The following is a 23197-nucleotide window of genomic DNA, read 5'->3' on the forward strand; positions in this document are numbered from 1 at the left end:
AATATGCAGAAACACATGTCTTGGTAGCCAGAATTACCCATACATGTCATATACATTTATTACCAATGATTTAATTAATATATGGGATTTAGTAATATAGAACCACTAAACTACTTAATTTTGAAAGTCTAGATTTAAAGTAGTTCAATTATAGGCAGAATGTTAATTGAAAATTACATTTTAGACTCCTAATTTAAACAAGGGATCTCATGTACCAATACAATAATTTAATGGTGAATATGAAAAAGCAGTAGAACAGTTTGATAGGCATCAGACCTTGAATTTTATTCCTGCCTTAGACATGAAGCCAGGAGAGTGACTTTGGGCCAGTCATTCTCTCTAAGCCCTAAGAAGGAAGCAATTACATACCACTTCTGCAATCTTGCCAAGAAAACTTCTTGGAAGCTTGCCAAGGCAGTCACCAGGGGTCAACAGTGGGGACTTGAATGAAAAGGAAGGAAGGAAGGAAGGAAGGAAGGAAGGAAGGAAGGAAGGAAGGAAGGAAGGAAGGAAGGAAGGAAATCTAACATTAGCAAAGCTAAACATGTGCATTAACTCTAATTACTGTTAAATATTACACATAAAATTGGCTACTCTGAATCTCCATTGCTAGAAAGTTGCTTTGTATTGCTTAGAATTTTATGCAGATACAATTATAAATATTTTCTACATTACAGAAATAATTAAAAGTTTCTTTAATTAAATCATTCCCACAAAACAAAAGTGTTTACTTATTTTGCACTTTTAGAATAAGGAATATTTTATCTATTGCTATGTGAGACTCAGCACATTTTATGCTTGTTTGAAAAACACTGCTTCAATTCAGCCTTAAGAGCCTTAAGAGCTTTACATATTCTATCACAAACCCAAACTGGGAACAGAATGTATGAAATACGTTTTGGTAATAACTGAAAATATTTTTTGTTAAAATAAATGCAACATATATCAATGGAATAATGACTTAAAAAAATACTAGTATCAGAAATGCAGACTATTGGGGGAGGCATACTGTTGTCTTTATAAGATGTCAGAACATCTTGTAGTGCAATAGCAATACAAATGTATACATTCTCTTTATCATTCCTTTGGCAGCAGATATACATATTAGATTTATTTAAAACATGTATATAGTAACCAGAGTTGAAAGATGGGTGGCTATATAAATGTTTTGAATGAATGAATGAATCTCTGTTTATCACCTCAGATGTGTTTTCCTTTGTATCCAGACAATACAACCTAACTCTGACCTTCTGACAGTTCACTTGAAATTCTCCTTGGTGGACCTCACATGGTCTGCCTATGCTAAAACAAAAGCATTATAGAACTACTGTACCGCCTCCTAAAAGCTTTCACTTGTTTTTCTAGACCAGGGAAGAAAGTGCTATGTGCCTAGCCCTTTTACCAATCATCAGGGCAAAACATGTCCTAACAATTGCTGATAACAGAATCTCTTCCATGATATTTGCTCGATTTACCACCAGTGAAACATTAACCAAACGTTTATATTTCTTTATCTTAGAAACCAGTTCCTTTGTTTTACTTTTCAAAAACTTTCCCGACTCAGCCTGTTGGTTTGTCCAGATCTCCTATATTATAATTTGTAATAAAACTAAAATGCAGCATTTAAGAACCTTATTTCAGGCTGGAAACCAGAACATTCCCTTATATTTTTCCCCTCCAGGGGTTGGGAGAGGTTAGCCTTTTGTTTGGTGACACAAAGTATTTTGCAATGGGTTCATTAAGTGCCAAGCTTAGTGTCCTACACTTTGTTGAATAATACAGCCTACCTCTGTTACTAAAATTGCATCTGAGGTTTTACATTTAAATATCAGAATTCCTTAATTTCCATTAATTCATTTTATGAATGAGAGATAAATATTATCAAGTGAGCAGTCTAATATAATGTTCGATTCCCAATATTTATAGTTATCAGAAAAGAATGTCTGCTCCTGAGAAATTTCAATTTAATGGAAAAAACCTACCTAAATTTAAAACCAAATAATTTGCTTGCATGTGAAATACAAATGTTTTTAAAATATTTCTTAAATATCCAGATTTTTATCCCTATGGTAGGGATAGTGATAGATTTCACTATCACTCTTTAATATCTGCTGTCAAGGTTTTATTTACTTATGTCAGCAACAATGTAATATGCTATTAATCTAAAAAATGTATTTTGTGTAGTATTTCTACTTTATGTGCATATGATTGAATAGTGAAAGTCCCTCACTTGAGAGGAAACATCATAAAAAATGAGACCTCCCATGCAAAGAACTACATTGTAAGGCACAATAGTTGTTCAAAGTTTTTTAGATCCATGATTTTCTGAATCTCTACACTACTTGTAGATATTTACCCACAGCCACTCCCACCTTGCTGATCAAGCTCACAGCCTTACCTCGGGTTATTTTATTAATTTAAATAAAGTAATAATTTGAAAAACAGATATGCTTTATTGTTACGCTCTATTTCTAGTTTATTTTTAATTGCCAAGGATGTTTATAAGCCCCAATGCATTCTCTCTTTATTCTTCAATGTCTTTTCTTGTGTGATAGGAAGACGTGTGAGAGGATTTCTCTTGTTTATTTCCACTTCTATGTCAAATCTACACTTCAGGATTCCCCAACCCTCCGCTAACGATGTGAATATGAGTGGAAGGAGAAACCTTTTCCATTAGTAGATGCCATTTCATAAACAAATGACTTTATTGGCTAGACTGATTGAAAGAAGGTATATGAGTACAATTCAAATACATTATTATGGCTCAGTGGACATGAAACATTGACTGTTAGAAGCACTTTAGAAAACTGGAGTACTGGGGAATAAATGGGAAAATATCTGAGTATCTGAGTCTTGGACAGTAAACTAAACACTAAACATCTGCTATACAATTTGTAATTGGATCTTACCAGAATTTCTGATTTAATGGTAAATTATAAAATTCTACTCCTGAAATCAAATGCAGGATAATCTTAGGCCGCATTGAAATAGTTAACATGAATAAGATCTGGTAAAGCAGGGATATTGATTTAAACCCCAAAAGCAGGGTAGTTATAGCCTTCCCTATAATGATGTATGGGGTGTGAGAGTTGAACACTAAGAATGGCTGATCGAAGAATTGATGTCTCTGAATTGTTGTGCTGGCGTAAATTACTGTGAATACCATGGACAGCCAGAGTAACCAACAGAAAGGTGTTAAATCACACCTCATTGGAAGATAAAATCCTAAGGCTATGTCTGATTTACTTTGGCCACGTTATCCTTGCAAATTCATTGGAGAAGGCAAGGAATGGCTAGTGGACAAAGAAGAAGGGGCAAACAAAGAACATGATGGCTTGATAACATCAAATCTGATGCAAAGATGAACATACAACAATTAAAAAATGCTGTGTTTGACAGGGTAGCATATAGAGCACTTGCTATAAAGTCACTGAGTGAGACATGACTAAAAACAACAAGCAATGCTAAATACATAATAGCAGCAGTTGAGTTTTTTCTTCTGACTTTTTAAGTTTAACCACCCTAAGATTATAATGTACTCTGAATTTTATTAGCTTATTTTAACAGTGAAATCCAGACTAATTTAGAAGATAGCACCTATGAACACTGTGATAAATACTTCTCAAGAAAGATGAGAGTTGCAAACGCTTTTGGGAAACAGCAAATGGAGGTGGTAGCCAGTTTTTTCTGAAAATGGCATCTACCTGTCTGACTTTTTCACCACTGGCTTTTTTTAAAAAAGTTAAAACCTTGGGCTTTGTTCAATGTTCCTGGTCATTCTCTTGGGCAGCTATGAGTAGACACTCATCCAGAGAGTTTACTTTTCTTCGTCATATACACTAGACATAATCTCTCTCATCATGTATTCTTTTTTTCACCTGTCTATCTTCTGATTAATAATTGCCATATCAATACTTCAGTTTGTATCATCAAATTACAGCCAAAGCTTCCCTAGAAACTTCACACAGAGAGAAACTGGCATAAGCAATCATTCATTCATGAAAAAGTACTCTTTGACTGAGAAAAGCCTAAATATGCACAAAAAAAAATGAAGTTGAAGGCTGTAATACAAAAAATATTTCTTAAGAACAAATTTATTTACATTACATAGCTTTCTGAAAGTTACTTTCCCCCCACTAAAGTAATATTTTAGGTTCCCACAATATCTCCGGGCCATAGTAACAGGCAGAAGCCTTTTCAACCTCTTCCCAGTCACTGCATCCAATAAATAAATATAATAAAACTACTGTAACATTAACCAATCCTTATGGACATAGAATGAAGAAGAAAAATTGATTTGTTAACTTTCCCTCTGCGCAAATGGGCTTTCAAGAAAAGATGCTACTCCGCATTACAGAATGTATAATTGGCAAGTACATCATTCTAGGCACAGGAAGCTAAATATAAAGAAGATGCAAGGGAGATGATGATGGGAAAGGTATTTGTACCATCCTATGCACATTTCATCAAAAGAAGCCCTAGAATGTCTAAGCAGGCTTTTAGGAGTCCAATTTGACTGGCAAATTGAAAGAAATAAAACACACTCTCAGCCATAAAATCAAATAATCCCCCAGTTTCTGTTTCTTTATTCACTAAAGCAGTGTTTTTCAACCACCGTGCCGCGGCACACTAGTGTGCCGTGACAAAGTGTAAGGTGTGCCGTGGGAAAAACACTTTATATATAGTCAATATAGGCACAGAGTTAATTTTTTTTAACATTTTCTAATGGTGGTGTGCCTCGTGATTTTTTTTCATGAAAAAAGTGTGCCTTTGCACAAAAAAGGTTGAAAAACACTGCACTAAAGAACAGAATGAATATACCTTCACGGGGGGGGGGGGGGGGGATTAGCTACTCCTTTACACGTTTGAAGTGAAGAAAAACACGACGGCTTTTCCCTTTTTTAAAATAAGATGATAAAATAAAACACGTTACTTTTATTTTATTTATTTATAACTGAATTCATATTGCCGCCTATTCGCCCATGGGCGACTCAAGGCGGCTTTACAAAGTATAAATCCCCATTAGAAACAGTAAAGCTAATAAAAAGACCCCAAATAAATTAATATAACAAAAGGTCATAAAATGCCACATTAGGGTGGCATTTAGGCAAACAAGTGTGCAAGAATCCCCACTTTTATAGAATATTAATAAAACGGGCGGGAAGGCAGGGTGACATCTCCTAAGCAAAAGACTGGCAGGCACATATGTAAGGGTTGTTTCCTTGGTTTCAAAGACACCTTTTTCAACCGACAAAGCCAGAAAATACGTCGGCTACGCCTCCTGCCTGGGTTTACTACCCATCTCTCTGCACCTGCTCCGAGGAAGCGGGGAAAGGAGAAGCCCCTAAGGGGTCCAAACAAGGGTGCCGCTGCCCGCCGTCCCCCTTTTCTGTCCCCCCACTCTCTTTCTCTCAGCGCTTCCTCCCCTCACAGACTAAAAAGCCCATCACTCGAGGGAAGGGGAAAGGCCGCAGGGCCAGAAAGGAAGAGCGAAAGGGGTTACCTTGGCGCCCAGAGCCGGAAGAGCCGCGCCGCAGAAACCTCCCTCCGCCCGCCTCCCCGCAGCCGGGCACTGACAGCTCCCAGCATGCCACGCGGCTTCCTTTCCTTCCTTCCTCCCTCCTCCCTCCCTCCGGTCATCGCCTGACGTTATGACGCCACCTGGCGCTGCTCGGAATTAGCGCAGCTTCTTCTCGTGGAGCGGGCGCCGGTTCCAGCTTTGCCATAGCCGCGAGTTCCTTAAAGCAGTGTTTCTCAACCTTGGTGACTTTTAAGTCCTATGGACTTCAACTCCCAGAATCCCCCAGCCAGCATAGCTGGCTGGGGAATTCTGGGAGTTGAAGTCCACAGGACTTAAAAGTCGCCAAGGTTGAGAAACACTGCCTTAAAGGGAAAGTCACCTTCGAGAAAGAGGGGGAGAGTTGCGGGTGGGTCTTCGGTGCAAAAAGCCGACTTGCATTTCCTGTTATTTTTCCTCCCCCTCCCTCCGGACTTTCCCAGCGTATCCTAAAAGCTGAGCTGGTTTCCAGCCTGGTTTTATTCGTTTCACGCCAGCGGGAAGAAATGCTTGGCTAAAGCCCAGTTCTTTGACCCGCCTGGCGCGCGTGTCCCCCACTGCCCGGCTGTGTGTTTTGCTCAACGTTGCGGGCCGATTTAAGATTATGTGGCGTGGTATTCTGCGGAGTACCGGATTCTGCGTGCTTCTTCCTTGGAAGCCGACAGGCAAATCGTGAAACCGGTTGTTTATTGGGGGTTTCATGCCTTTCTCCTTTCTGCCGCCCTTTTCCGAACGTGGGTAGGAAGCGTACATCGGTAGCACTAACCGGGCACATTAAACAAGCGTGGTTTGAATGGAATCCAACCTGCAAAGCGTCTCGCTTAGTCAGACCATGGGGAGCTGCACTTTGCAAATCGGCTGCGTGTTCATTGCAATGCAACTCGGCACGGACAGGATTGCACGCTACTATAACAGTAGCGAGACTGATTTCTTAGTAAATGTAGACAGGATCGGACTGCAAGATCTTGTTGGGGGGGGGAGGAGGAAAGATCCCTCTTCCCGCTTATTCTACCACGGAGTGATGCGACGGAAAGCAAACAACGGCATCCACCCATCATTTCAAGCGGACTAAAAACTACAGCGCGATCCATGCAGGGGATACACAAATAACGTTTAATGTGCAATCCTCTTTCGTAACCTTAAGCAACCGCGATCTCCTTTTAGATGATGTCACATTGCGGCCGAGGACCTCTTTGCCACGATTAAAAAGGTAGTGCTAAAGAGCCCTTTTTTTAAAGACTGGTTTCTCTCGCAGAGGGCGCTGTGTGAAGGCAGAGGCTCTCCTCTCGCCTAAAACGTTTCCGGGATTCAATTTTCCTAGTTTTCTCCGGCCCACGTGGGAGCGTGTTTTGCACACGCGGGTTGCTTTCTCTCGAACTGGAGTCAGTGGCTACGGGGATGAAGGCGACTCTGTTCTTGGAGATTAGGGAGAAGATGAAGAGCGGATTGCTGATTATTCGGTACTTTATTTGTTTGCTTTATGTTTGATTCCCCCCCCCCCTTTCACCCTGCTTCATTTGGGACAGGCATTGCCGGGTTATGTTATATATTCCCTCTTTTTTTCCATGGAGAAAACGCTTCTTCTCTTACAGGCCTGTCTTTAGCTTCCCATTTTCCATCCAGACAGCGGTGATTACTTTTTGTAAAACTTCCACCACATCACTTCCCTCCTACCATCATACTTTAGTAAATGACTGTGTTACCAGACATTAAAGGCAACATCAGGGATCACCAACCTTTTTGATCTCTGGCCCACTAAATTCATAATTTTAAATCCCGTGGACCACTAATATGATTTTTTTTAAAAAAAAGATAAATAGTATTTAGTGCAATATAAAAAAATGCAAATAATTTTTCTGCGGGCCAACAAAATGTTCTCACGGACCACCAGTTGATGACAGTTAGCCTAGAGGACATGCAGTATGTATTGGAAGTCTAATGCCTTGAAAAAAAATGTTTTCCAAACATCCTCACGATTCAGGCAACTTATTTCTTTAAAGTTTAATTTATGAAATAATATTCTTGGCTTCAAGTTTTTTTGAGAAAAGAAATATATCTCTTTTGACTTGAAAGTTTTCTTTAAAATGCACGTGCTGGTCCTTTAAATAGTTTGAGAAGACCAGAACTGAGTTGATTGTCAAAATATCCTATCAATGCTTCCTTGCCTTCTTAATTTACCATCCCTGCTCTTCTTTTTAGATGCCTTCATATAGATAAGCGCAAACAGTGCAGTGGTGGGTTTCAAAAATTTTTGGAACCTACTCTGTGGGTGTGGCTTCCTTTGTGGGAGTGGCTTGCCGGCCATGTGACCTGGTGGGAGTGGCTTGCAGGCCATGTGTTTTCCTTCTCTCTCTCTCTCTCTCTCTCTCTTTCTTTCCTTCCTTTTGTCTCTGTCCCTTTTTTCTTTTTTTCTTTCATCTCTCACTCTTTTTCTTTTTTTTCTTTCTTTATTTCTTCCTTTCTCTCTCTCTCTCCCTCTCCCTCTGTCAGTCTGTGTGTGTGTGTGTGTGTGTGTGTGTGTGTGTGTGTGTGTGTGTGTGTGGCAGTGGTGGGTTTCAAAAATCTTTGGAACCTCTTCTGTAGCTGTGGCCTGCTTTCTGGGTCCACTGGTGGAACCTCTTCTAACCGGTTCGGTAGATTTGACGAACCGGTTCTACCTGATAGGAACCCACCTCTGAAACAGTGTATGCATATCTTATGTCTGTAGTGTGCATCCACTGTGCTTTCAAATTAAAGCAGCTGAGTTCTCAGAACAAACTCCAGAAAGTGTTGTACTCTATTAAAGCATATTTATCACTGAAGCCTGTGTGGTGCTGTTTATTTTGGCCTCACCTTTATTAAATGACTCAAGGCAGCGAACATACATAATATCCTTCTGCCCTCCTGTTTTCCCCACAACAGGCCTATGAGGTGGAGTGGGCTGAGAGAGAGAGTGTAACTGGCCCAAGGTCACCCTGCTGACTTTCATGCTAAGGCAGGACTAGAATTCACAGTCTCCTGGTTTCAAGCCTGATCCCTTAACCACTAGACCGAACTGGCTGTCTTATGCTTAGCTAGCAATACTGTAACCGAATTAAACTTCTTGAACTGTTTGAATGGAAATCACTGCATGTTGGCAACATCAAGAATGGATTTTGTATATTGTGGCCTGCATTATCTCAAGGCTACTCTGTGTGAAAAATACATAACACCGAAAAGGGTTTGTGATGCCTGGATAAATGGAAACTGTAATGGAAATGGAAATGGAAAAAATATTAACCCCCAAGCCCTGGATCCTCTCAGCTTGAAGGAGCAAATGTAAAATAGGAAGGGCTGATGTTCCCAGGGGTTCTTCAAACATCAGTTAGAAGAGAGGAGGTTGTGGTGGAAGGATGTGTCAGAATATAGTTTATGTGTCTTTATCATTACGTCTCTTCTCGCCTTCAAAGCAGGAGTGGTTTTCACTTACCTTCCCTACCGGTTTGCACATGTGCGCGCGCTCTGCCTTCTGTGTATGCGCTATGCTCAAAAAAGTCCCTAAATAGGATGAAATAGAGCCTGAACTGGTGGGCAGGCCCTACCAGTTCAGGTGAACTGGTCCGAACCAGTAGAATACCACCTCTGCTTCAAAGGCACTGTTTTAAGCAACTGTAGCCTACACTTTTCTGCTGTGGGAGAGAATGGCTGAGAATGAAATAAAAATATCATTCCAAACTAAAGAAAGAAAAACTAGACTGCTCAATGGATGCATTGCAGGTAGTTCTCATTTAGCACAACTTAGTTTAGCAACCATTTGCAATTACTATGGTGATGAAATAGTCTCTGAAAATTGAGCCTTTGTCTTCAGCAAATTTAATTGTAAGGAATACTTTCAAAACTGAGCTTGCTTATCTTCTGAAAGATTCTGATCTGATCAGTTACGGTCCAAACATTAAACTTGTTACTTTGTTCAACATACAGAAACTTTTTCGGTTCTACAAAACTGAATCATCAATATTTTTCTCTTGTTTCTAAGTGTGTCACTTGCTGAACTTAACCATATTCCTCCCAGATTCTGCCATATCGTGCTACCAAAATAGAAGAAATCCATTTCAAGCAAAAATATTTTACTAAGAAGCAACTACCGGTATTAGGAGAGATCTTATATAATTCCCTAGAGGAACATAGTCCTCTAAGAAGTTATATAATACTAAATCACCTGTGGATTCCCAATAGAGTCAACTCTATGTTATTATACAGAATAAGTAAGGAATGAGTAATGTCCTGGATAGTTACAGGCTATAGCAGAATTGCTCCCCACCCCACTCCACCCCCAGGTTTTACTGGATGAACTCTTTGTAAACCTTTTAGATCTCATACCATGAAACAAAATAAGTAATCCATTTCCCTAAAATAGAAGGAAAAGATCTCAGTTCTACATACTGTAATTATGTCCCCTTCCAATACTATAGCTTTTAGTGGTTTGGTTTATTTTGTTTTAATACAAGCCCCATATCATCTGTAATTTGCATATCATATTGGCTGGGGCTACCTCTTATTTCACTTCTGTATTGGGGCCCACCCACTCCCTTCCCTAATCTAATAGACCGCTGTGGGAGATAGAAAACTTCCTTGCCAGAAGCCTCAATTATTTGCTTGAAAGGGGCTTTTAAAATTAGATAGGAATGCATAAATTATATGTTTCCCTATGAATAAGCCTTTCTTCTGAGTAGAAGCTTCTCTCCCATGATTATCCAGGGAATTCCACATTGTGCCAATAAGGGTATGAGGTTAAGATTTCAAATATAATTTACACAAAGGCTTTTCAATAAAAAGAGAGATAGGTAAACAGTGTTTCCAAGGAGAAACGTTTCTTTTCTAGGGTAGTTATAAAAGGCTATCTCCTTTTATAAGTGGATCTGTTTTCTCTTTTCAAGATGATTGCCAAAATCTTTCTTCAAAAATGATATCTGGTGAGGTGATTTCTAGTCCACACAAACTTATGGCACAATAAATCTGTAAGCCCTGAAGGTGCTGGTTGTGTTGCAAAATATTTAACTGGCTCTTCTAGAGTTCTGGCAGCCTAATGGTGTCCTGCAAACCTGTCAAGATCTTACTTGAATCTAGGCACAGAGAGCTGACGTTGCAACGTCACGACGTACGATCTTGGTGCTCCAAGATCGCAGTTGATATTTCTGCCGGTAGACGGTCCATTTGGACCTAAACCGTCCTGTAGAGATGGTGATTGAGAAGGGCACCTCCTGCTCTCCTGCTGATCTCAGGGACACCGCAAAGTCCCTGAAAGATCCAGGAATAGCCTTTTTTTCCAGCGACAGAAATGCAGCTAATGAAGCTGCTGAAATTGGGACAGCTCCGGAACGGGAAGAAAGCGGAAAGAGAAAGTGTGTCGAATTGGTGAGGAAGTTTTATTATTAGAAAAAGAGAATACCCCTCCCCCAAAAAATAAGTTAAATTAAAATGGAAGACAGAAGAAAACTGTATGCGGCGAAATTAATCTACATTAAACTTAGTGTGTTATCCTGTTTCTAATTTTTTTTTTCACGGATGGAATTTTTGCAAAGGCTCTATTTTTTAAACTGAATGGATTAATTTTTTCTTTTTCTTTTTTCACTTTTGCTTACACCTTGGATTAAAATTCCCCTTTTTTATAATGCTTGATTGGATTGATTGGATTGTTTTTGATCTCGATTTAAGGTTTTTTTTCCTCTCTTAAGCTTGGAATATAAAGAAGATAATAAGAAGGATTATAAAGAGAGTTGTAACAACAGGAGGAAAAGCAGTTACACTGCCACTTAGAGGCTGGAGGCTGGATACTTTATTTTTTCTTCTTTCTCTTTGATCACTTGAGATTCAAGGTTCTTTCAGTTTGTTTACTGACAGATAGTAGGAAGAGCACAAGTTTTTTATACAGGTGCTGTTTGGGAGTTCTATCACTAGCTATTGGAGGGAAGACAACATTTTGACTTGAAAGATAATAAATGCACCCGTTTCAAGTTTATTAAAATAGACTTTAACCCTATAGTGGCAGTGTCTGCAAAATTGAAAGAATGGCTCAGCAGGAAAAAGAAACTGTAACATTGCAAATGATTATGTTTGAAATTCAAAATCTATGAGTTGTGACAGAGAGAATTGAAAAGAGATTAGAGAATATGGATTACAAAACAGAAAAATTTGATGGAGAAACTGAGGATGTTTATCAAATGAAGAAAGTGGAGGACAGAGTTCAAAAGATGGAAGAAAAAATGAGCAAAGAGATAAGAAAACTGGATACTGACAACAAAGTGAGCGTGGTTGGTAATGGCAAGAGCGGAATATGGAAAGGGGAGATAAATGGATTGGAACTCTACCCCAGACTTCAAAGCACAAAAGAAGAAAAGAGAGAGAAATTGATGGAGATAAGGAGAGAAATCTTGACAGAAGCACTAGCGATAACCAAAGATAAGCTGATGGAAAGAACAGAGGCTGGGTTTCAAGCTTTTATGAGATATGAAAGGAACAACATGTTGCGAAGAGAAGTTTATACAAGATTTATTAAGAAAGTAACAAGATCATTAATGCTACAAATAGTTAAGATCAAAACCTCTGGTGATGCTTTTTAATCTTAACAGATGTATATCATGTAAGCTTTCATGATCAAAATCTGTTTCAGAAAATGTGTAAAATACCAATCAATATTTTAAATAATGTGTGCAGGAGAGATAAAAGGGGAAATTATGAAAAAAGAGGAAAGATACTGAATTACATAAAGTGACACTCCTGTCACCGTGTCATTCCTGTCACAAACGGCTAATTATGGTAAGTAATGTTTCTAGAAGATTAGATTGGCTAGGTGAAAGATAGTGTTCTCTCCTTTGTTGAATTTTACATTGACTATTTTATTTTGTGCCGAAATCAATTTCTGTAACTTCTTTTTGCAAGGACTGCTGCCTCGAAACCTCATACAACAGCATGACCCAGGGAATTAAAATGCTCCTCTGTTAGATTTAGGATGTTGCTATTTCCAAAGCAACAGCATCTGAATGAACTTGCAGCTTTCTGCAGAGCAGTGTTGTGCTACATTTGGGGCACACATCCAACACCCACTGACAAGAGGGGATGTTTTCAAGATGACACTCCTCTCTCTGCTTTTTCCCTCTTACTCCCAAATTCACAATCACACACATTTTTGCCTTCAAAAGCCCAATTGAACTGTTTTTTTTTTCTCTTGGGGAAGAAGAAGAAAATGTTTCGCTTCTCATCCAAGAAGCTTCATCAGTTCTGATGTTCAATTCTAACAATTCTAACATAACAGACTATAGAGAGGACCACTGGTCCATCTACAGGTAGGTTAGAACAGAGCAGCCCTCTCTCAAGAGAGGAGGAATAGGACATCACTTGTCCTATCCTGTCTACAATACAGTCCTTTCAGCAGTTTCAAGAAGATTCCACAACCAATTGCACTCTGGATTCAGGTGGCTCCCAGGGCACAGATAAATCCTCAAATGGCCTCAAAAGGTTTCAGAGAAAGTGCTAACAACTAGATGACTGCAAAGAGGGGAAACAAAACTTTTTGTTCTTCCTCAAGAAAAAATCAGTCCAGTTGTCTTTTGACTATAAAAAAGCATCTTTGAACTAACAATGATGACTGGATGACTGAGAATCTCCACAGACAATCACGGGCTGCTCCTTATTTTGGCAATTCCCGATCCTAGTGCAACCTGGGATGACATCTTTCACTATCTTTTGTACATCTCTCAGTTCTAATCAAAGATACAGGAGACTTCATTGTCAGCTTGCTTTCCATTCATGCAAAATGTTGGATTGGATTGATTTAATTATTCCATATGTTTTATTTGTTTGGATTGCATCCATTTACGAGGTGAGGTGCATGACTTCTCCAGCCATGTGGACTTCTATTGCAACTATTTGCTAATGGGATATTATTGTTCTGTCTTAAATCCCTCTAGTGAATTAAATCCAGAAAGCTGGCCTGTGGATGTTACTCTGATGCCTTCTTTAATAGAGCTAAAAAGCGATAAAGCTAGTAGAGCTTTCGGCCTTCCGCCAGAGGTCAGTATTGTGCCTTCTTCCTGTCGAGGACTGCAATATCAACCTGGGGAAGGCTTACATATGAGGCTGCTTGTTCAAGCAGATTTCAGTACAAGTAAGAGAAATTTCCTTTTTTCCCTTTATTTCTTTTCTGCTGATCTCCGCTTGAAAGTTTACTTGTAAAATAAAGCTAACGAAATTAGGATGGCTTAAGAGTATTCAAGGAAAGCTGCATTTACCTATAAAACATTGGACTAGAGAAAACATTACATTTAGTAGTGACATTATAGATAAGGCAATCACAATTTAGGCTACTTCTGTTTTTCTTATTAGTTCCAAAATTTCATTGGTCTGACTTGAATTTTATTGGATTTATTCCTTGTTCTGTAGCTCATGAAAATGAATATTAATTGTCACGCTTCCTAAGAAGGCACATTGACGTATTTTAATATGCAGAATATTAACAGATTATTAAAACAGCTTTCCTGACGGAAATGTTGAGATTTAAGAAATTATTCTGTTCACTTGTATCAGAATATGATATTTTTATTCCACTGCTAATGCTACATGTTCTGCATTTTATTTTCCCCTTTAGAAATCTTAGCTCTACCTACACTTACTAAGAGCTAAACGTCTTGCTTCTATGCAGGTTATTTATCAGTAGATGTACATAATCTCCCCATAAAGAGTTATAGTGGTACAGTGATTAAAATGCAGTATAATTGTGCTGACTGCCAACTGCCAGCAGTTTAGCAGTTCAGTTCTCACCGGCTCAAGGTTGACTCAGCCTTCCATCCTTCCGAAATTGATAAATAGTAGTAGTAGTAGTAGCAGTTAGACTTATATACCGCTTCTTAGGGCTTTCAGCCCTCTCTAAGCGGTTTACAGAATCAGCATATTGCCCCCAACAACAATCCGGGTCCTCATTTTACCCACCTCGGAAGGATGGAAGGCTGAGTCAACCCTGAGCCGGTGAGATTTGAACAGCCGAACTGCAGAACTGCAGTCAGCTGAAGTAGCCTGCAGTGCTGCATTTAACCACTGCGCCACCTCGGCTCTTAAAATGAGGACCCACATTGTTGGGGGCAATATGATGACTTTGTAAATTTATTTATTATTTATTTATTTATTAAATATATTTATATGCCGCCCAATCCCGAAGGACTCTGGGCGGCTTACAAAAAATATAAGAAAAAACACATAACGATAAAAGAAAACAATTTAAAAACAGCAAAAGCCCTCATACATTCATTCTAAACCACTTAGAGAAGGCTGTAAAGCACTGTGAAGCAGTATATAAGTCTAAGTGTTATTGCTATAATTCACAGGAAATGTCACCTGTAAAGAGAAGACTTTCCGGTGTCATGTTATTCACAGTTTGGATGTAGCTGGATTTGTGCTTATTTTTGCAGATCTTTGAAATAGCAGATTATTTCTTTAAAGACTTTAAAGCACTTTTCGGGAGCGACAAATTATTTAATCATGTATTAACAGAATATATTTTCATAATGTTCCTTTTACTGAAGCCTTTAATTTTTAAACTAATACTGTTAATAAATTTTTATAATAATTTAACTCTTCAAAAACATCCAGCTTACAAAGACCAGCCACATATAATGAAAATACTGTAAATTGAACCTAGGAGTTGATGTTCAAAGTCATGAAGTAAAGCTGGTGAGGAACAGCCATTTCCCTGGTCAGGCAGAATCATAATGTCAACATTAAGGCTCCCAATATCAAGGTTGTGAAGAAAATGGCCAAATCTCCATTGATTTCAGAAGGCCTTATATTGAAATCTGCATATGCTTGGTCTTTACTGCAGGAGACAGACAACTTCTTTTTTTTGTCTACACTAAACCGATTAATGTACTTGTGTCATGTCTATGAACTTCTGTTACAAAAAAATTCCTGAGAGTTGTGAGAGTCAAGATTCCTTGCCACGTTGGGCATGAAACCTGATATTTGCCCTTTTGATCCTTGAGGATTAGAAAGATCTTAGATTAGCAGTCATCATGTCACCAAAGGTTTATCCTCTAAAGCAGCCTTTCCCAACATGTGGCTTTCTAAACATGTGGACTTCATCTGCAGAATTTCTCCAGTTGGCACAGTTATTTTTAAGATGAGAAGGTCAGCAATCCAGTCATCACCAAGGCTGGGGAAATTGCTCCAGAAAGTTTTTGGTTCAAATCTTATTTCAGCTATGAACTTGCTAGGTGAGCTTCAAGCTGTTGGGTTGACATCCATTGTGTGGAATATGATGTGATAATACAAGACTCCATTTCAGGAAGGTTTCCTCATTACTGAATAAAAAATATGGTATAAAAATCCAGTGCTACACTAAATTATTGGTGTGACTGTAGTTTTACTGTTGTTACTTAAATTCTTCAATATCTTTCAGAATTGACGCCAGCTGTTGGTAACGGCCTAAAATCCAAAAAGAGTTGCACTTTTTTCTGTCAATGTTGCGGGGAAAGTGTAATTAATAATAGGTAAGTCCTGTACTCTGTGAGATTTTTCCTATTGATGAATGTATTTGCAAATCAATTCATACTAGAAGAAATGTAACAGCTGGTGAAATTTGTGCTCAGATAATCTGGAAGTAAAGCAATAGCAATAGCAGTAGACTTATATACCGCTTCATAGGCCTTTCAGGCCTCTCTAAGCGGTTTACAGAGAGTCAGCATATTGCCCCCAACAATCTGGGTCCTCATTTTACCCACCTCGGAAGGATGGAAGGCTGAGTCAACCCTGAGCCGGTGAGATTTGAACCGCTGACCTGCTGATCTAGCAGTAGCCTGCAGTGCTGCATTTAACCACTGCGCCACCTAAAGCTCAGGTGAGAAAGATAAGGAATTTGGTGTCCTTTTGAAAGGTGAAAAATCTCTGGCCCGTATACAACAGTTCTTGTACCCTATGAATAGCATTTTTGTTATCCTTGTTCTTTTTACTTTTATTAACACCATCAATATTTTTAGGTGTCTTGCAATGTTCTGTCTTGAGACCTTTTCAATTGAAAAGCAGGAGATGAAGATTTCCAGCAATAGGAAAAACACAGATCATTTTTAAACTAGATTAAGTTTTAAAATCAGTGGCTGAAATCAGTGGTACTCATGTTCAAAACGTAAATGTTGTTCATAATTAATTAAAAAAAACTTTATTGGAGTATACCAAACATGCTAAGATATTCCATTAACAGGCTTGTCTGGTTCACTTTATAGGAGATTTTGCTTTTAATCCCAAAAGGGGACTTTTCCCCTTTTAGTTTTTGTCTCCACAATGTAGGCCAGGAACCCCCCCCCCCCAACTAAAGCTGCAGAGACTTTGCTACATTATACTAGTTAATCAGAGACTGCCTGTTTTTCTACTGCAGATGTTACAAAATCATGATTGTTGATGACTGGAGAGGTCGTGTCATCTGACTATTGAGCCATGTTTATACTTTTCACAGATTGTTTTTCTGCATGAGATATAAGCATAATACTTTTCATGGTACTGCCCTTGCCATTCACAAGATTGGAAGTGGGTAGCATGCCCTTTAAATTAATTTTCCTCAGCTCACTCTTTTGGCCTAGGCCCTTCTTCATTAATCCCAAATATCATTGCACATTTGCTTTATAGGAACACTGAAAAGTAAATTGCAAGGGTTATTTATTTAAACTTATCTCTCTCTTTTTTGCATTACATTTAGTGTGACAGCTTTTGAGCCTGGGGGTGGGAGAGAGAACCTAGCATTGTTTGCTATCAATGCTTTAACACAACCCTAAATGAAACAATTATGAGGGATAGGCAGTGCAGAAAACACTAAATCTACCATTACAAGCCCTGCTTAATGCCTGAATAATAAAGGAAAATGGATCGAGTCAACAGGATTATAAGTGAAGTCCAGATTCCCCCTTGCCTCAACTAGCCATAGTCACATCTGTATTCAGTCAATACAGTGAATGAATGCATGAATATTTTAGTTAGCAATCTAATTTAAGAATCTATTTTAAATTTCTACAAACCAGGAGACTTTGAATTATGTCTGCTCCCCTCATCCAGCCCATCTGATGTTTAAGGGTAGACTGTTTTTGGGGAAGTACATTCAATTGGAAGCTGCTTTCTGTTCTGTCACTGAATCAAACCATTCAATTCCATTAATAGCCCTAGACCCGTGATGGTGTACCTATGGCACATGTGCCACAGATGGCACACAGAGCCATATTTGCCGGCATGGCAGCCCTCGGCTCCATGGCGCATGTGTTATCCAGCCAGCTGATTTTCGGCCTTCTGGAGGTCCAGGGAAGGCCTTTTTCACCCTCCCTAGGCTTCAGGAAAGCCTCTGGAGCTTGGGGAGGGTAAAAACTCTTCCCCCTTGTGCGGCGGTGGGGGCGCATGCGCATGCGGGTGGGCAGAAGTGTGTGCACGGTAACAGGCACTCGCAGAGTTTTGGCACACCTTTAGAAAAAGGTTAGCCATCCCTGCCCTAAACCAGTTTTTCCCATCTGGTGCAGGTACCATGCTAAGATACACAAATTTAGCTTCTCCCCTGCAAAGTTACAATTTGCCCATTTTTATGTACAGTTTTCAGCATCAGGAACAGTAGAAAATCTGGTTCCTTTTCTTTATTCATACGATTGTTCTGCAATCTGTACAGCCTGGATTTTTGTTTGTCTCTGTTATTGTAATCAACTCATTCTCTTCTTGCTCAGGACATTTCTCCGGGTTCTTTCACTTCCTTTTGAGAACTGGAATGATTTGGTTGACGAATGGTGTTGCCATCCTAACCCTTTCAACGATAGCCTGCTTCATCCCCAAATTGATGACTGTTTTCTTGGGCACAATTACCTCCTGATTAATTCAAGAACTGAGTTATCAGGAACAGAATCTGGAAGGCTTCATTCAGAGGATGAGTGGACTACAAGTAGTGAGTCTCTCTTGGTAAATATATACAAAAAATAAGACAAAAGACTACATTCCTTTGAGTTGCACAATTCATTATCTCCTATTTTCATTAAGCCAGATACTAGAAACTGTGAGTTCACTGCATTCTGATCATCATGGGACTTGTAGTCCGACAGCAAGCGTCACAAAGTCCCAATTCCTGGATTTGAACTCTTGTATAATTGTTTAGGGGTGGTGCCAAAAATCGTGGAGATCACAGTAGCCAGGAGATTTGCTAGTATAGTTGTTGGAGCTCACCAATAGTGCTTAAGCTAGGAAAGCCTCATTTGGCTGAAAAATATAACAGGCTGAGGCTAAGCCATAAACTATGTTTGTGCAATGGTTAGGGTGCAGTACTGCAGGCCACTTCAGCTGACTGCTATCTGCAGTTCAGCGGTTCTAATCTCACCGGCTCAAGGTTGACTCAGCCTTCCATCCTTCCGAGGTGGGTGAAATGAGGACCCAGACTGTGGGGGCAATATGCTGACTCTGTAAACCGCTTAGAGAGGGCTGAAAGCCCTATGAAGCAGTGTATAAGTCTAACTGCTATTGCTATTGCTATAATACTTAAGTTTGTTTCTTGTGGTAAGCCAAACCCTAACAGATTATTTTATAATGTGGTACAGTATGCAGACCCAGCCAGTATAAGATTAAATGACATGTGCTTTTGTTACTATCTTTGGTTTAAAAGAAATTAAAATAACTATAAATTGTCACAACATGAAAGGTATGGCTTCTATAAAGAGCTTTGCAAACTGCAAGCAAATTAACCAGAACCTTATAAAAGCAAAGATATCCTTCTGAGATTTATGAATTATTTCTGGTTCTGGAAAAATCCAACGATGATCTCTTTTGGGGAGCATTTAGCAGAATTTATTAGCCATTCTTGGCATCTCTTGTGACAAGGATGGAAATTACATCCCTCCAATGCTAAAATATTTTGAAAGCAGGATCAGCAGTCAGTTACTATGTGGGGCCCAGGTGTGTCTGATTAAGGACTTTGGAAACCTGGTTATTCAGTCCAAATTTCTCATAGCCATTTGTACAATGCATCACTGCATATAAAATGGCTCTCCTTATTTGGAGTCTGAGTGATCTGAATGCAGTTCTTCCACTTTACCTAGCTGGCTTAAGTAGCTTTTATCTCTGGGGCTTTTGATGCTTTTGAAGATCAGTCATTTTTTCACACAGCACAGCATTCTGTCCTCGTGGAAATCTTCCCCTGAAATTGAGCTACACCTTTGCAGATTTAGAAGACCTTAAATACTTGGGTTAGACAAATAAAATGTTCCTTGAAGCATGTGCAAATAATGCTGAACTTCTAAAGATTGGAGTATAGTTTCTGATCACTATTTGCTTAGAAGAGTCAGGAGTTACTTGTTTAACACTATTTAGATAGGATGCAGAAGAATGTATCGCTGTACGTTCAACCTCTTATTGATGGGAAATTGTTGTAATATTCCTATTGCCACTCAAGTCTATTGGAGCAGGTGAGAAAGCCAGTGGCTCATATATAATTGCATTGCTTGATTTATAGGGAGCCTTATTCATTTTTAATAAGCTCTTACTGGTTTAAATGTCAACTAGAACAAAGAAAGTGCATGCTATTTATTTACTATTAATTTAAAAGAAAATTGTGCCACCAAAACTACACAAGCATTGCATTTGTTTGTCATCTCCTGTTCAAAGAAAATTAGAGGTTTCATTATATAATGAATTTATTGTGAATGAAGGCGAATATGTCCAAGGATAATGTTGCAGGACCCAATCTGGGTTGATCACCAAGACCAGAGGTTAGGCTTCTGAGCTTTCATCCATAGGGAACTTCTCTCTAACTTCTCTCTAGTACACACTCTGCTAGAGAAAATTCCCTGAGGATGGGCTCCAGCACGAATCTGAAACTTGGAAGACCAAACCTCTGGTCTCGGTGACCGACCTAGATTAGATCCTATTTATATATGATTTAAAGTCTCTTTTAGTCAGTGCTATATACTATCATATTTTTAATTTGGCTGGTTGTAAACAATAGCAGCGAGTTTCCAGTTATCTGGAGAAAAAACCCCAAGAACAATAAAAATCAATAACTTTCGATAAAATCATGAGCAGGATCCAAACTGTTCTATTTATAACTGAAAGAGCTCAAGGCCTGTAATACAATCTCTTTCCCTTGCTTCTTCCCCATACACAAATTATGTGTGCCTTTGCCTTTGAAGGCTATTGTTTCTCATAAATCTTGGAGAATGCTGAGGTGTATTTCCATCACTTGGCAATTGTAAGATCAGGCAATAATTTGATCTGTGAAACAGTCGTCGCAGAGAGAAAGGACACTTGGCCAGCCCTCCACATCACTTGAAACAGGACTCCTTAATGGAGCATTTCACCCACTTCGTTAAGTCTCAGCAGGTGATAAGTCATTGAATAATGAACCCTGAAGCGGTGCTCTCGCTTGTGTGCCAACCTGTGTGCCACTGACACTACCCTATTTCCTGTGCTTCAGACAACTCTTCTCCAAATCATCACACAACATAATTTTAGATGCTCCAAGGTCGCAAGCTGTTCTAACTGCTTATCTCTAGAGGAAAATGTTTCCTTCCAGACAATATCAAGGACATTTTCAGATAGAAGTGGAGGGGGGATAGTGCGCAGCTAGCCAACAGCTGAAAGTTGTCACACAAGATACATTGATTTAATTTGTGTGGCAAAAACATACTGTTATTTCTGTTCAGGTCAGCAAAACCACGGAGTTCTTGGTGCGTGACCCTTTTTTTAAAAATCATCATTACATGAAGTTCTAATCAGAAGAAAATATATTGGACCATAAAGTGGAAACATCAGAATTGAGTGTGAAACGCAACATAACCTCTGAATGTTGATTTTGTAGGAAAATGTTTTTGACTCTGAAAATGTAGAGCGTACTCTAAATGAACATAAGCTACTTATATTCATTGTGAATTAATTAATGGGCAATTAGAATGAGACAAAAGCAACTAAGCCAAAAACAATTAGCCACAGTGGCTTTATTAAAAGCAACAAGAAAAAACCTTTCACGTTCAGCAGCTTCTGCATATTGTGCAATAAGATAAAAAGAACAGGAGAAGCCCCAGAAGGGGAATTTGCATTGTTCATATAGCTCTGAATTAGGTATGGCAGTGGAAGGAAGGAACTTGGTGCCTCAAACAATACAGCCAATGGTAAAGAATTGGGGAAATTTTGGAGGCACTAATTGAATTGACCTGGTCCTTCAGAGTTTGAGAATTTCTCAACTCGGAGATAATCACAGATTACATTTCTAGTTCCTGGATCAGGAGGCCCTCCAAACAGTCACTGATATTCTAGTGGCCTCACAGTTGGACTGTTGTAGAGTTGGAGTAAAAGTTTCCCAATATCCTTCTAGAGATCTATATAAGTCCCATCCTCACGATGCTCCAGATGTCTTTAAAAACCTGCTATTCTCCTGGGCCTTAGGGAAGAATATTAGTTGAGTTTGTTGGTGATGATTTTTATTAGAGGGAGTATGGGTGTCTCGTCCTTGTGATTTCCTTTTTAGTATTTTCCTTTAATTCTTTTATTTTTTAGCATCATTTATATTTAGCATGACTAAGAGTCATTTTGGAACAGAGCAATCTCTAGATCTCATAAAGACACACATTAAATAAACAAACAGGGTAAATATTCTTTTTAAAACCATATGCTTGGATAGAGTTGAAAATAAGGCAGAGTTAGCTCCAATCCAGATGGTTTCTTTTATAATATTAAATTACCTAGCATAGTTTTCAGCAAAAGTATAATCAAGATTAGTCCTCTTGCGTACTGTATATAGATTCCCCTTATTATTTTTAGCAATTCTCTTCCTGCTGAGCAACCCGAGATAATGAAATCACAGATAATGAGACTGTGAAAAAAAACATCCACATTATAAGTATCTGTAGTATTCCAAAAAATGTGGCAGAAACTAGATATGCAAAGCTGTATGTATTACAGACTAAATTCTAGCACATAATTTAAATTGTGGATTTATCAAGAAACCAAAAAATGAGGCCATAGATAATGAGTGCCAGATATATGAACTAGATAATTCTTCTTTATGCCATAAAATTAGGGTTCATTTTAACACAGAATTTTAGGTTTGCTGCTGGGAATTTATGTTCAATTTATGTTGAACAGATTCAGAATTATATAGATTTTTGGCTTTGGACTGCTTGTAAAATTTGGAAAAAGGCATATTTTCAAGTCCATGTTTGGTCCTTCTGAGGAATTTTAGCTGCATAACCTTTTTTTTTGTCTAGACATTGAAAGTTGTCTTCCAAGTGTGTTGGAACTATAGTCAAACTGGTGGGGATTATGGAAATTCTAATCTGACAGGTCTGAAGGGCATCAATCTAGATTTACCTCTCAGTTTAGTCCTGATGTTCACTAGGTAACTTTGGACTAAACTATCCATTTGTTTCTTTATCGCATACAAGTAGTGCATCTTTCAGTCACTTTTCATCTGAGAGCTCATATCCTTACCAAAACAAAGGACAGAATTAAAAAAAAAGTGGGGTTTAAATGTTGTATAGTGGTACCTTAAGCGATAATGAGTTTGCAGAAAGCCAGTGATGTGGCTTTTTCTCTGCAGTGCTGCTTTTTTGTGGTGTAAAAATAGCAGGTTGCCTTAAGGTGGGAGGTATCTTTGCATTTATGCCTTGTATCCAAGTCCAAAGTTCTATT

General features: G+C 38.8%; 2 protein-coding genes across 3 annotated transcripts in view; one reads left to right on the plus strand and one right to left on the minus strand.

Annotated features, from left to right (window-relative positions):
* DOP1A (DOP1 leucine zipper like protein A) overlaps positions 1-5550 on the minus strand; it is a 56598-nt gene extending 51048 nt beyond the window's left edge. For both annotated transcript variants that reach the window (XM_087718819.1, XM_087718818.1), the window contains exon 1: positions 5504-5550. The gene's annotated coding sequence lies outside the window, so the exon portion shown is untranslated. The remainder of the gene's footprint in view (positions 1-5503) is intronic.
* A 1312-nt stretch (positions 5551-6862) lies between these two features.
* Positions 6863-23197, plus strand: part of UBE3D (ubiquitin protein ligase E3D) — a 59823-nt gene continuing 43488 nt past the window's right edge. The window contains exons 1-4 of the mRNA XM_014053586.2: positions 6863-7017; positions 13483-13679; positions 15963-16053; positions 18256-18484. Coding sequence (XP_013909061.2) covers positions 6956-7017; positions 13483-13679; positions 15963-16053; positions 18256-18484 — 579 coding nt within the window. The 5' untranslated portion in view covers positions 6863-6955. The remainder of the gene's footprint in view (positions 7018-13482; positions 13680-15962; positions 16054-18255; positions 18485-23197) is intronic.

The sequence above is a fragment of the Thamnophis sirtalis genome, unplaced genomic scaffold, assembly GCF_051295495.1.
Source record: "Thamnophis sirtalis isolate CommonGarterSnake01/CBP01778 unplaced genomic scaffold, rThaSir2_p1.2 scaffold_6, whole genome shotgun sequence".
Classification (NCBI taxonomy): domain Eukaryota; kingdom Metazoa; phylum Chordata; class Lepidosauria; order Squamata; family Natricidae; genus Thamnophis; species Thamnophis sirtalis.